Raw genomic sequence first — 13,722 nt, 5'->3', positions numbered from 1 at the left:
AATTAATCAATGGAATAGCTTGCCTCCCACACTTGTGGGTGCTCCGTCCCTGGAGGTTTTCAAGGATAGGCTGGACACCATTTGTCCAGGGCTGCCTTGGCTAGAGGGTTAGAATAGGTCTAGGTCCCTTCCAGCTCTAGGATTCTATACTCTATTTTTAAACCAGCTACGTTTTTTTACACAAAAGAAGAAACAAAATTAGATGTCGTTCTTCTTACAGAAACATCTTTCTATTGCGGTCAGCAGGATTAATGGTTCCACCACAAAACCGCGGACGACAAAATCGCGCTCGACGAAAGTGCGTACGTGACGTCATCACAGCGCGACGAAACCATCGCGTTGTGATCGATAAATGTAAAAATAAAGCGAAAACCTTACCCTAACCCCCCCAAACCTAACCCCAAACCTAACCCTAAATCTAACCCTTAACCTAACCCTAAATCTAACCCTAAACGTAACCCTTAACCTAACGCTAAACCTAACGCTAACCCTTAACCTAACGCTAAACGTAACCCTAATGCTCGAAACCTAACCCTAACCCTTAACCTAACCCTAACCCCAACCGTAAACCTAACCCTTACCTTTATGTGAATCGGCTTGCTTTAATTTTAATTTTATTTCAATTTTTAATTTTTTTCGTTGCGCTGTGATGACGTCAAATGCGCGCTTTCGTCGAGCGCGCTTTTGTCATCCGCGGTTTTGACGGGTCACGGGATTAATACTTGCAAACCTAACAGCATTCAGGCACAGATGATATGGAGGAAACTACCTTGTTTTGTATAGTGCATATTATATCAGGAATGGAATGCAATGGAATGGAATGGATTGGAATAGAATAGAATAGAATAGAATAGAATAGAATAGAATAGAATAGAACAGAACAGAACAGAATAGAATAGAATAGAACAGAACAGAACAGAACAGAGGCCAAGTATGATTGGACACGCAAGGAATTTGTCTTTGCTGCATATGCTCTCAGTGTACATAAGGAGGATAAAAATATTCATCAAGAATAAAAAGATGCAGCACTTAGTGATAGTCAAGGTTACTAATAAGTTATTAAATCGTACTAGGAAACAAATAAAACAATATAAATTGTAAAGATACAAGCAACATGATTTTAGTCATAAGTGGAAAGAGATAGAAACTAGGAAGGAAGGGAAGAAGAATAGTAATACAGTCTTAGTAAATTATTGACAGTGTTGTGTGGATTAGTTGTTTAGCAGAGTGGTGGCATTCAGGTAAAAACTGTTCTTGTGTCTTGTTGTTCTGGTGTGCAGTGCAATTTATGTCCAGGATGCGAGGGGTCTGTAAATATTTTCACAGCCCTCTTTTTGACTCGTGCAGTATACAGGTCCTCAATGGAAGGCAGGTTGGTAGCCGTTGTTTTTTCTGCAGTTCTAATTATCCTCTGAAGTCTGTGTTTGTCTTGAAGAGGTGCTGATTCACTCTATCACAACATTTCCACTCCACATTTTCTCAATGCTTTAGAAATTCCCTGTTCCCTTGTAGTTCCCTATTTTAGCCAGATATGGGTAGTGGTGGATGGTCTGAAATCGGACTCCTATTAAATCAGAAATCAAATATCAATTTGCCAGGATCATATCCCAGAACAGAACAGACTGAGTTGGAGAAGTAGAGTTTTGGAAGGGTCCTCCATGACCATAGAGATAGTTCTTAACTTACAGCAGTTCATTTAGTGACTGTCCAAAGTTACAATGGCACAGAAAAAAGTGATATTTTTTACACTTACGGTTGCAGCGTCTCTATGGTTATATGATCAAAATTCAGATGCTTGGCAACTGGTTCATATTTATGACGGTTGCAATGTCCTGGGGTCATGTGATCACCTTTTTCAATCTTCTGACAAGCAAGATCAATGGGGAATCCAGATTCACTAACAACTCTGTTACTAACTTAACAACTACAACTGCTGTGATTCACTTGACAACTGTGGCAAGGAAAATCACAGGAAAGAGCAAAATTCACTTAGCAACTTTCTCACTTAGCCTTTGGGGTCAATTAGGGTCGTAGGTCAAGGACTACCTGTATCTAGAATGTGAGAGATAGCCTAAGAGGGCTATTTCTCTAGTAATTAACATTTGTAATGCTTCTTTTATCCTGAGGGCCAAATAGGGAATAAAACACTTTCTTTTCCTGATAATCAAGTTCCTTCAGAAAGTTTAAGAGAGGAAGAGGGAATGAAAAATAATTGCATAACCCTTAAGAGTGTTTCTTGGATAAAATATAAGTATTGTATAAAATGCACCTTCCCCCCCCCTCCAAAAGAGGGTGAAAATCTGGGTGCATCTTATACACTGAATACAGCATTTTTGGCCTTCCAAAACCCCACCCACTTTGCAAAAATGTGGATGTGCATAGCCTTTAGGAGGCTTCCAGAGTGCTCCTGGGGGCTGGGGAGGGTAAAAAAGAGCAAAAAACAGGCCAGTTTTGCCCCCCCCCCCCCAGCTCCCAGGAGCACTCTGGAAGCCTCCCAAAGCTCTGCATACTCTTTTTAAAAAAAAACAAAAACAAGGTGTGCAGAGAGTTTGGGAGGCTTGTAGAGTGCAAAACGTTTTTTTTTAATTTACCTCTTCAAAATCATGGTGCGTCTTATACTCCGGTGCATCTTATAGTCTGAAAAATACGGTAAGTACTTGAAATATTCTTATTTTTGTGGGTGGGAAACCAAGCTGGCTATAAGGGTAGCCATCTGGGCCAAGTCAGGATCTGCATAAAAAACAATTATCAGAAAGCAGAACAGGAGACAGGACAAGGAGAGGTGTCCAAACACAGGTAGAACTTATTTAAGGAAGGGTCAGTGGAAGTAGGAAGCTTTTTCTCTCATACTTCCTGCTAAGGAGGAACCAACGTATAATCTTCAAGAAGTCCATCCTTGGTAGGAAGTTGTCTGAAGAAGTCTGATGCACAGGGCAAAAGAAGGGGTGGGCTGCAGGGGGTTTGCAGGGGTTCGGGAGAACCGCTATCTAAGATTCTGTGCAGTTCGGAGAACCCCCAAATCCCACTCCTGGCTGGCCCTGCCCACCCTGCCCCTGCCCACCCTGCCCCTCCCCTCCCAAGAATCTCTACTCGGTATGTTTTGAATGCAGATAGGTGCAGGGCATGTGCGGAGGCACAGGGAGGGTAAAAAACAGGCCTACTGGAAGTTTGGGAAGGCCGGAAATGAGCCCGTTTCCAGCCTCCAGAGGGCTTCCGGAGCCTGGGGAGGCCGTTTTCACTCTCCTGGAGGCTCAAGCAAAGCCTCTGGATCTCGGGGAGGGCAAATAGCCCTCCCCCACACCGTGGTGCAGGAGGCCAGCTAGTCCATGCCCACCATGGCCACGTCCATCCAGCAACTGGGCAGATAACCACTTGCTAAAATTTTTGAAGCCCACTCCTGTTTCAAAGAAAAATAGTTTGAAAAACTATTTCAAAGGAAATAGTTGCAGTGTGTATGCATGTGAGTGGGTGGGTGGATGGATGGATGGATGAATGGATAGATGGATGGATGGATGGATGGAAGGAAGGAAGGAAGGAAGGAAGGAAGGAAGGAAGGAAGGAAGGAAGGAAGGAAGGAAGGAAGGATTTGAGAGACTTTTGAACACAGGAATGAGCAATAGCTCATGATACTTCTCCACTTGATATCTTCACACTAACATATAGGGCAACAGTCTCTAATTCTATTGACACCAAGGACCAGTTTCTTGGGAGACAATTTTTCCACCGACTGTGTGTGTGGTGTATGTGGAATGGTTTCGTTTTTTCTTGCTTGGCCGCTACTGTGGTCTGGGAGTTGGAGACACCTGGCATTTAGGTCATTCTCAACCCTTGCCAAGTGTCTGAAAACCAATTGCTTTCATTTTAACTTACCTGTAATCAGCAATTAGAGTTAACCTTGAGGAAAAAAGGAGGGAGAGCTTCAACCAAAACACTGGGCTAGATAAGAGAAAGGAACAGAAGTGTAACCTGGGTAGTCATCTCAGATAAGACGGCCCTTAGCTCCTTTGAACTTAAACTATAAATTTGATTGATAAATAAATCAAATAAAGGCGGAGAGAAGGGAGGCATATTCAGACTTCCAAGATTCCGTCACCGTAACTCTACAATAAGCGTAATGTTAGTATTCATATTTCTGGTTTCTTTTATCTGGTGAACTTAGACTGGCTACCTCAAAATGCTAAAAACACTATCAACTAATCAATGTCTTGTCCAACTGATTAATGAAAGAACACCAAAATTGCCTTGACACTGGTATCAGAGCAAAAAAGAAAAAAAAATCCCCTTGGCCTCAAAAGCCAGCTAAATTGCAGAAAAACGTTAAATGAGGTTGCGAGGGGAAAACTTTCTGCCTGCCAAGCTATGATGCAATTGTTTCATTAAAATTATATCTTGCAGGCAGTGAAGGTCGAATGATAATCTGTAGACATGTTCGCAACTGGGTAATTTTCTAATAGTTGTATCATCGCGTCATGGTTTGGTAGGGGCTGGAACGGGAAAAGAAGGAAATTATTGTGCAAGTAATATCTCCTGGCAAGTAAGAAGAATGGCTGGCAAAACCCTGTGGAAAATGCAGAAAGAGACTAAATGATACCTTCAGGATGATGATGATGATGATGATGATGATGATGATGATGATGATGATGATGATGATGATGATTTAAACTTCAATGCTATCTGACTTTCAATAACTCTGGGCAGTTAGCAATAGCAATAGCAATAGCAGTTCGACTTATATACTGCTTCATAGGGCTTTCAGCCCTCTCTAAGCAGTTTACAGAGTCAGCAAATTGCCCCACAGTCTGGGTCCTCATTTCACCTATCTCTGAAGGATGGAAGGCTAAGTTAACCTTGAGCCGCTGAGATTAGAACCGCTGAACTGCAGATAACAGTCAGCTGAAGTGGCCTTCAGTACTGCACCCTAACCACTGCACCACCTCGACTCAGTTGACAGCAATTGAAGATAGAAATCACAATACAATAATCATTATAAATAATAGTGGTTAAGACAGCAGGACATGAACTGGGAGACAGTGAGTTCTAGTCCTAAAAACTGGCTAGGTGACTTTGGGTCAATCTCTAGGCAATGGTGAGTTATATTCTGCCATAGGTAAGAAAGCCAACTGGGTGACTTTAGACCAGGGGTGTCAAACTGGGCCAGGTGCATCATGCACAGTTCTCACACCCACTCCAGCCTTGCAAAGGCAAAAAAAAATCATGATATGTCACATGACATCATGTGAAGCGATTGAGTTTGACACCCATGCTTTAGACCAGTGATGGATAACCTTTTTGTTCTCGTGTGCCTAAATTGTGCACATGTGCTATTCTGCACATGTTCCCACGATCACAATGCAATGTGCTCCCCTGCACATGCATGTGCAAACACCCCCTGCACATGTGCATGTGAACCTCTCTGCCCGGTCTACTCAGCCTCCTGCACCATTCCACTATGTGAAAACACCCTCCCCAAGCTCCGGAGGCTTTCCTCAAGCCTCCGGTAGAGCAAAAATGCCCTCCCTTCTGGACTTACGGAACTTACAGATGTCTGTTTTTCGCCCTCCCCAGGCTCTAAAGGGCTTGCTTTGAGTCTCCAGGAGGGCAAAAACAGTCTCCACTGGGCTCCTGAGGCCCTCCCTAAAGTATCCTGGCACAAAAAATTGAGCGTGGGTGGGGAGGCCCCCCATGCTTCCCTCCCACACGCACATGTGTCTCCCAGCAGTGATTTGAAAATCAGCTAGCCAACAGGCATGCGTACATGCACAGTGGAGCTGATCTGGGTGATGGCTCATGTGATCCCAGAAAGGGCTCTGCGTGATACCTATGGCATGTGTCCCATAGGTTCCCCATCACAGCTTTAGACCAATCACTAGTATAGTGTGAGTTCTGATCCCACCGTAGACATGAAAGCAACTGAATGACTTTAGACCAATCATCAGAATAGTGTGAGTTCTGATCCCAACTTAGGCATGAAAGAAACTGAATGACTTTAGACCAATCACAGGATAGTGTGAGTCCTAGTCCTGCCTTAAGGATGAAAGCCAACTGAGGGACTTTGGGCCAGTCTCTCTCTCTCAGTCAATCGGTCTCTCAAGATTGTTGCTGTTGAGAAAATAGAAGGAAGAAAGTGCATTAGATATGTTCACCTCCTTGAAGTGTTTATGAAAAATAATAGGCATGATGTAAATTAAATAAATGAAAATAATAAAGAATAGATGAAAGAAGATGGCAAGAGCCTGGTACGTCAGTTGCGCCCCTTCTGGATCGGGATGCTCTGTGCACAGTCACTCATGCCCTCATCCTTTCTCGCCTGGACTACTGCAACGCTCTCTACATGGGGCTGCCCTTGAAAAGCACCTGGAGGCTTCAGCTGGTCCAGAAGGTGGCCGTGCAGGTTATCATGAGGGTACCTAGGTGATCCCATGTTACATCCCTTTTAGGCGGCCTGCACTGGTTGTTATTTTCCGGATGAGATTCAAGGTACTAATTATGACCTTTAAAGCGCTCCATGGCTTAGGCCCAGGGTACCTGCGAGACCACCTATTGCCACCGGTAGCCTCCCACCGTCCAGTGCAATCCCACAGAGTTGGCCTCCTCAGGGTGCTGTCGGCCAGACAGTGTCGGCTAGCGACCCCCAGGGGGAGAGCCTTCTCTGTGGGAGCGCCTTCCCTCTAGAATGAGCTGCCCCCGGAGCTTCACATAATCCCTGACCTCCAGTCTTTCCGACGCACCCTAAAAAGTTGGCTTTTCCAGCAAGCTGGCCTGGCCTGAACAGAAGAAAATAAATTATTAATTTTAATTGTTAATTTTAATCTCATTTTTAGTTTTTTATTGTTAATATTAATTGGGTTTGTTTTGGGATACTTTATTTAATTTCCTTTTTAACTTTTGTAATATGTGTTTTTTTTAATGTTGTACTCCGCCCTGAGTCCTTTGGGAGAAGGGAGGCATAGAAATCCAATAAACAAACAAACAAACAAACAAACAAGAGCAAAGAAGGGAAGGATCTTCTTCCTTGCCAAAGGCCTTGGAAGTCTTTGGGGACCTTTCAGTCTCAGAGGGCCCTCATTCCAGAGGGCAGGTGCTGCTTCAAAGGAGGCGTGCTTCTAGGGTCCCAATAGATAGGATTGTTAATCAAAGGAACCCAGAGTGTACCAGCTGTGCAGGATCAAACATCTGCTGGACAGATGTTACGAGAGACAGGCAGTCCCTCAAGTAACCAGGCCTTATGCCGTGTAGGCATTTGTAGGTTACAGCCAACGCTTGAAGGATGGCAGACATGGGGTGTGAGTTTCACCCAATGAAAAATAGACCATCAGTGTATTCTGCAAAACTACAGCTTTTCAATGGAAACTCTACTTCCAAAACATCAGAGCAGCTTTAAAAAATAGCTCAGTTTAATTCTCCAACAAACCAGATTGAAAGTATTTTCAAACTGTCTCAACCAGTCCCATTTGGCTAAGAATGCCAATTGCTGAGGTCTTCGGAAGTTGAGCAAACATAAAACCCAAACAGTAAATGAAGCAACCAAGGGGATACAGGTAGTCCTTGACTTACAACCACAATTGAGCCCAAAATTTCTGTTGCAAAGTGAAACACTTGTTAAGTAATCTCCCCCCTCCCTATTTAATGACTTTTCTTGCTATGGTTATTAAATGAATCCCTGCAATTGTTAACCTGGTAACATGGTTGCTGAGTGAATCTGTTTCCCCGTTGACTTTGCTTGGTGAGAAGGTTGCAAAATGTGAACACTGGACCCTGGGACTCTGCAACCGTCATAAATGTGAATCAGTTGCCAAGCACCTGAATTTTGATCACATGATCATGAAGATGCTGCAATGGTCATAAGGGTGAAAAATGGCCATGTCTCTTCTTTCAGTGCCGTCGTAACGTTGAATGGTCACTAAATGAATTGTTGTAGGCCAAGGGCTATCTGTAAATGAGTTTTGAGTTAAAAAGAAAAAAGGTTTGTTTGATGGCCAGCCCTGTAGTCCTTCCTCTGCTTTGCCAGCTTCTAGAATGAACATATCCGTGTGTATACACACACATAGATGCACACCAGTGGTGGGATACAACTGGTATGCCCTGGTACGGGCATCCCGGTACCTGCTGGGAGCACCAGGTACTGTTCCAGTATGGTGCTCTGGAGGGCTTGCCCACCTGCCTGCTCTCCTTACCGCTATTTGAACCAATCGGGACATTTGCGCACACGCATGGAGCGTACGGCGCCTGCACAATGCTCCGCCCAGTGGCTGGAGCATCACGGATGGTAAGTACGCATGTGCGTGCTGCATGCGTGCACATGGTGGACGCCCAGCCCTGTTGCACCATACTAGTTGCAAATGGATCCAGAACCCACCACTGATGCACACATATTTTATCTAACCTTGCCACCATAATTCCCAAGTACCTTTTGTTTTTAACAGTAAACATGGGTTATGTTCTTCCGCTTGAAAATGTGCCTCAATAGGATGGCATATTGCTGGGGCGGGGGGGGGTGAGGAGTGCCGGGGGGCAGACCCACTCATGATTTCAACTACTGTTTTCACTACTGGTTCAGGTGAACCAGTCCAAACCGGCTGAATAACACTTCTGATGTGAATTATCAATTGCCTAGATTTTGTTTCACCTGACCGTGGGAAGGGGTTATAACTCTCTTCATTTGTCATTTTGAACAATCACCGAACAAACAAGGATTACTTGCAAATAAACCAGGGCAGCTTTGAGATATTTGGACTTCAAATCCCAGCATTCCATAACCATCACAGCCATTTATAAGGACGCTGGGAGCTGAAGTTCACACATCTCAAAGTAGCCAGTTTGGGAAACACTGAAATAAACACTGCCATTACCATCACTTGCAAACTTTTTAAGACCTGTCAGCTCTGGCATTGCTTCCCTTTCTTTAAAATAAAAAAAACCACCATAATTTTCCCTTTCCCTTCTCTACGCTGCCCTTTTGAATCTCTAATCTAGTTTGCCTCAGACATTTCAGAATTTAGCAAATTACGTTATTTCTTTGGGACACATGTTTGTTTTGTTTGCGAGGGAATAAATGATAAGGGGATAACGTTTGGCTGCAGCCGCATATCTCAGGCACAACCAATCTTAAAATGTCGTGACCCATCAAAACCATGGAGGACAAAATCGCGATCGACGAAAGCGCGCATGTGACGTCATCACAGCGCGACGAAAAAAATTAAAAATTGAAATAAAATTAAAATTAAAGCAAGCCGATTCACATAAAGGTAAGGGTTAGGTTTAGGTTTAGGGTTAGGGTTAGGTTAAGGGTTAGGGTTAGGTTTAGAGCGTTAGCGTTACGTTTAGCGTTAGGTTAAGGGTTAGCGTTAGGTTTAGCATTACGTTAACGGTTAGGTTAAGGGTTAGGTTTAGGGTTAGGTTTAGGGTTAGGTTTGGGGGGGTTAGGGTAAGGTTTTCGCTTTATTTTTACATTTTTCGATCACAGCGCGATGTTTTCGTCGCGCTGTGATGACGTCAAATGCGCGCTTTCGTCGAGCGCGATTTTGTACTCCGCGGTTTTGTGGTGGAACCAAAAATGTAGCTTCTATCAATGTACAAGAATTATCCCTTGAATAAAATAGCTGTTGTCATCTGTGCCATCAACATTACACATGACACTCTGGTGTCCAAATCTTCTTTCCAAGAATTATCCTCAGAAGAAGAAAACTACAGTGAGGTTCTGGCCCAGCTATGTATTAATATTTCATGGTGACAACATGTTTGAATGGCTATGTAAGCACATGTTTTGGAATACACTTTGGCGGCAAACAGCTCTCTCAGTATTCGTACCTATTTCCCTCCCTGCAGGGGTGAAATGCTACCGGTTCGAACTGGTTTGCCCAAACCAGTAGTAAAAATATGCTACCAGTTCGGACAAACTATTTCCGACGATCAGCTGTGACACACAATTTATATTAGCTAGAGTCATAGGATTTCCTGCTTTCCAGCTAATGTAAATCGCATGGCACAGCGGATTTCCTCGCCCCTCGCTACTTACCTTTGCAGGCACACTCAGTAGCAGGCTCTGCCCACTCGCCTAGACGTCATCACAGAGCATTTTGATGCTCTGCACATGCGTGGAAAGTCCTGCGTATGCGCAAAGGTGATGCATGTGAGTGTTGCGACGGTGCGTTCACTCTCACATTTGCAAACCAGTAGCAAAGGAAAGCTGATTTCACCCCTGCCCCCCTCCTCTCTCTCTGTCATATTTTCTATTGGGAATTTTTTGGAATGAGGATGTATCTCCGTACTTCTTTTCCTTTGCACTCTACAGCGTGTAAGGCTCTTGCTGATGAGCTGGAGTATGAGATCAAGAAAATTGGACCAAGAAGGACTGTAAATTCGGGGACATTTCGACTCAACCCTGATGGCTCACGAGGGAAAAAAAAGGTAAGACAGACAGGAGACCAAGCCCAGTAATTGCTAGGGTGTGCAATTATCAGCCACTTACCCAAACAGCAGTTGGTCTTTTAATCTTCTAACCTTTCCTGCGTTAGGCCAGCAGCCACTAAATTGCTTCATTTTCCTCTGTGGTTTAAAATAATCTCTAACCTTGAAATTGAGGAATTTTTCTTTTTTTTCCCGGGGCCTTTTAAAAAAAAATTCGGGATGGGGACTTTTAAAAAAAAATGTTGAGAATGGGGTCTTGTTGCATTGACAAGTTGTACTACAGAATCAGAACATAGAATTATAACGCTGGAAGGAACCTTGCAGAAATTCTAGTCGAATCCTATGCTCACGGCAGGACTCTTTATACCAGTGTTTCTCAACCTTGGCAACTTGAAGATGTCCGGACTTCAACTCTCAGAATTCCCCAGCCAGCGAATGCTGGCTGGGGAATTCTGGGAGTTGAAGTCCGGACATCTTCAAGTTGCCAAGGTTGAGAAACACTGCTTTATACCATCCCAGTCAGTTGTCCAGTGTTTTTTTGAGAACTTCCAGGGATGGAGTACCCACAAGTGATCGCTTTTTCTAATTGTTTTCTCTGTCAGGAAATTTCTCTTTAGTTCCAGGTTAGATCTGTCTTTAATGAGCTTTTACCCATTGCTATTTGTTGTACCCTCTGGTCCTTTGGAGAATAAGTTGACTCCCTGTTCTCTGTGGCAGCTCCTCCGATATTGGAAGAGTATTATCATGTCACCACAATCTTTCCCTTCAATTGGCCGTCATACAATTTAGCCAGTGGTGAAATGCAATTTATTTTACTACCGGTTCTGTGGGCGTGGCTTGGAGGGGGGTGACAGTGGGAGGATACTGCAAAATCCCCATTCCCACCCCACTCTGGGGCCAGCCAGAGATGGTATTTGCCGGTTCTCCAAACTACTCAAAATTTCCGCTACCAGTTCTCCAGAACCTGTTAGAACCTGTCAGAACCTGTTGGATTTCGCCCCTGAATTTAGCCTCCAGACCTTTTATCCCTCATCATAATATGGGTCCATCAGAACCAAAAAGGTATCTAACAAATGGTGAGAAGATACATCAGAATAACAGAATAGCCAAGTTGGAAGGGACCTTGGAGGTCTTCTAGCAGGAAACCCTATACCATGCCAGGCAAATGCTTGTCCTTAAAAACCTCCATTGATGAAACACCCAAAACTTCTGAAGACAAGTCATTCCACTGATTAATTGTTCTAACTGTCAGAAATTTCTCCTTAGTTCAAAGTTAGTTTTCTCCTTGATTAGGTAGGAACTTCACTTATTACTATCTCTCACATAACTTTATCTTCTCCACTCGTGGGAGTTATCTACTTGCCCTGGCCATAGCGTCTCATATTGCCCGATAATTTCTTTTGTTTACTCTGGTCTCAAAGAATGGAGTTGGGTTTGGGCATCTGCTGTGAGACTGTTCTGCCTTAAGGCAAAACCACAGGAGACTGAAGGCAAATCTGCCCCAATCATAAGCAAAATAATGAATGAGAAGGTAGAACTTACACATTCTAATGAAAAGTGACTTCCGACATACAGCTCCTTCAAGATTTCTGTGAGTCTGAATTTTGTACATGCAGATCTCTACTCCAAAGTGGGATCCACATTTAAAAAGAAGCATTTTAAGATAGTATACTTCAGCTGAAGAAGCTACTTGGATGAGAAGCGAAGCATCTTCAAAGAAAAATCAGAAAGTCCAGTTGCCTCTTGAAAAAGCACTTTTAGACAACAATCACCTGGATGACTGAGAATTTCCATAGACATACTTCAGCAAACATACACACTTTCAGAAACGTATGCTTTAGAACACAGGTGTCAAACTCGCCATATCACGTTGCCATCACATGACGTATCGCATCGTTTTTCCCCTTGGTGGGAAAAAAAGTTGGGGTGGGCGTGGCCTGCATGTGACCCATCTGGTCCGCAGGCCACTAGTTTGACACCCCTGCTTTAGAAGAAAATCTTCAGACATCTCTGTTATTTTCTAGGAACTGGCAATATAGAAATATCTGCACATGAATAATGATGCACAATTTTATTTATTTATTACATTTTTTCATCCCAACATTAATATTTTTTTATTAGTAATTCAAGGCAGCAAAAATGTCCATGAATATACATCTCCCAGGATAATGTTGCAGGATGTAATCTGTGTCAGTTACTGGGACCAGAGATTTAGTCTTCTGAGCTTTTGGATTTGTGCTGGAGTCCATTCTCGGATAACTTCCCTCTCAACAGAAAGTATGGTAGAGAGAAGCTCCCTACATTCTAGTAGAGAGAAGTGCCTGAGGATAGGGACCAAGCTAGAGACCGTGAGTTCAAGTCAGGGGTAGGATTGAAAAATGTTAGCAACTGGTTCTCTGCCTGGTTGCCAGGTGGGCGTGGTCATGGGAGGCATGGCCTACTCGGCCTCCTGCACCATGGTGAGGGGAGGAGTTTTTTCCCTCCCCAGGCTCCAGAGGCTTTCCTCAAGCCTCTAGGAGGGTGAAAACGCCCTCCCCATGGCTCTGGAGGCCCTCTGGAGGCCAGAAACAGGCCCACTTCTGGAACTTCCGGGAGGCTCATTATTCACACTCCCGTGCGGGCCCTGCAATTACATGGCATGATGAACAGGCTGTGTGGAGACTCCTGGGAGGGGAGGGGTGGGCGAGGCCAGCCAATACTTCCAAACTACGGTTTGACAAACCAGAAGCAAAATTAGCATCCTGTTCGCTCCAACCAATCTGAACCGGCTGAATCCCATCCCTGGTTCAAGTCCTGCCTTAGCCATGAAAGCCAGTTGGGTGACTTTGGGCCAGTGACTCTTTCTCAGTCCAACTCACTTCATAGGGTTTTTGTGGGGAACATAGGAGAAAGAAGGTATGTTGTATATGTTTGCCACCTCGAGTCAATTATTAAAAAAATAAAATAAAGATAGGAAAAACATAATTAAAAAACCCTACACAACCGTGTGTCTAAGGTGAGACTGTAACACTCTCCTGGTGATGGGTCCAAATTTATTTAGAGATCCAGTTTAGCCCAGTGGTTAAAGCACCAGGCTAGAAAGTGGGAGACCATAAATTCATAGGATGAAGGTGTGTTGGATATGTTTGCAGACTTGAGTTATTTATAAAAATAATGAAGGATTGTGGCACGACAAAACCGCGAAGCCCTTATCCACGGAGACATAAGCGCGTCGCTAAAGCCGCGACATCATCATCGTGCGTCATCACCATCGCGACAACAGCGCGGCAACAGAAGGGCGCTTTAAAACGGCGCCGCGGCAGAAAGCCGATTTCC

General features: G+C 44.0%; 1 protein-coding gene across 1 annotated transcript in view; it reads left to right on the top strand.

Annotated features, from left to right (window-relative positions):
• The window catches only part of CNPY1 (canopy FGF signaling regulator 1), an 85,102-nt gene that overhangs the window by 34,490 nt on the left and 36,890 nt on the right, over positions 1-13,722 (top strand). Inside the window, exon 3 of the mRNA XM_087711825.1 lies at positions 10,292-10,407. Within this exon, the coding sequence (XP_087567951.1) occupies positions 10,292-10,407 (116 nt within the window). The remainder of the gene's footprint in view (positions 1-10,291; positions 10,408-13,722) is intronic.

The sequence above is a fragment of the Thamnophis sirtalis genome, unplaced genomic scaffold (genome assembly GCF_051295495.1).
Source record: "Thamnophis sirtalis isolate CommonGarterSnake01/CBP01778 unplaced genomic scaffold, rThaSir2_p1.2 scaffold_4, whole genome shotgun sequence".
Lineage (NCBI taxonomy): Eukaryota > Metazoa > Chordata > Lepidosauria > Squamata > Natricidae > Thamnophis > Thamnophis sirtalis.
This window is presented reverse-complemented; position numbering and strand designations above follow the sequence as displayed.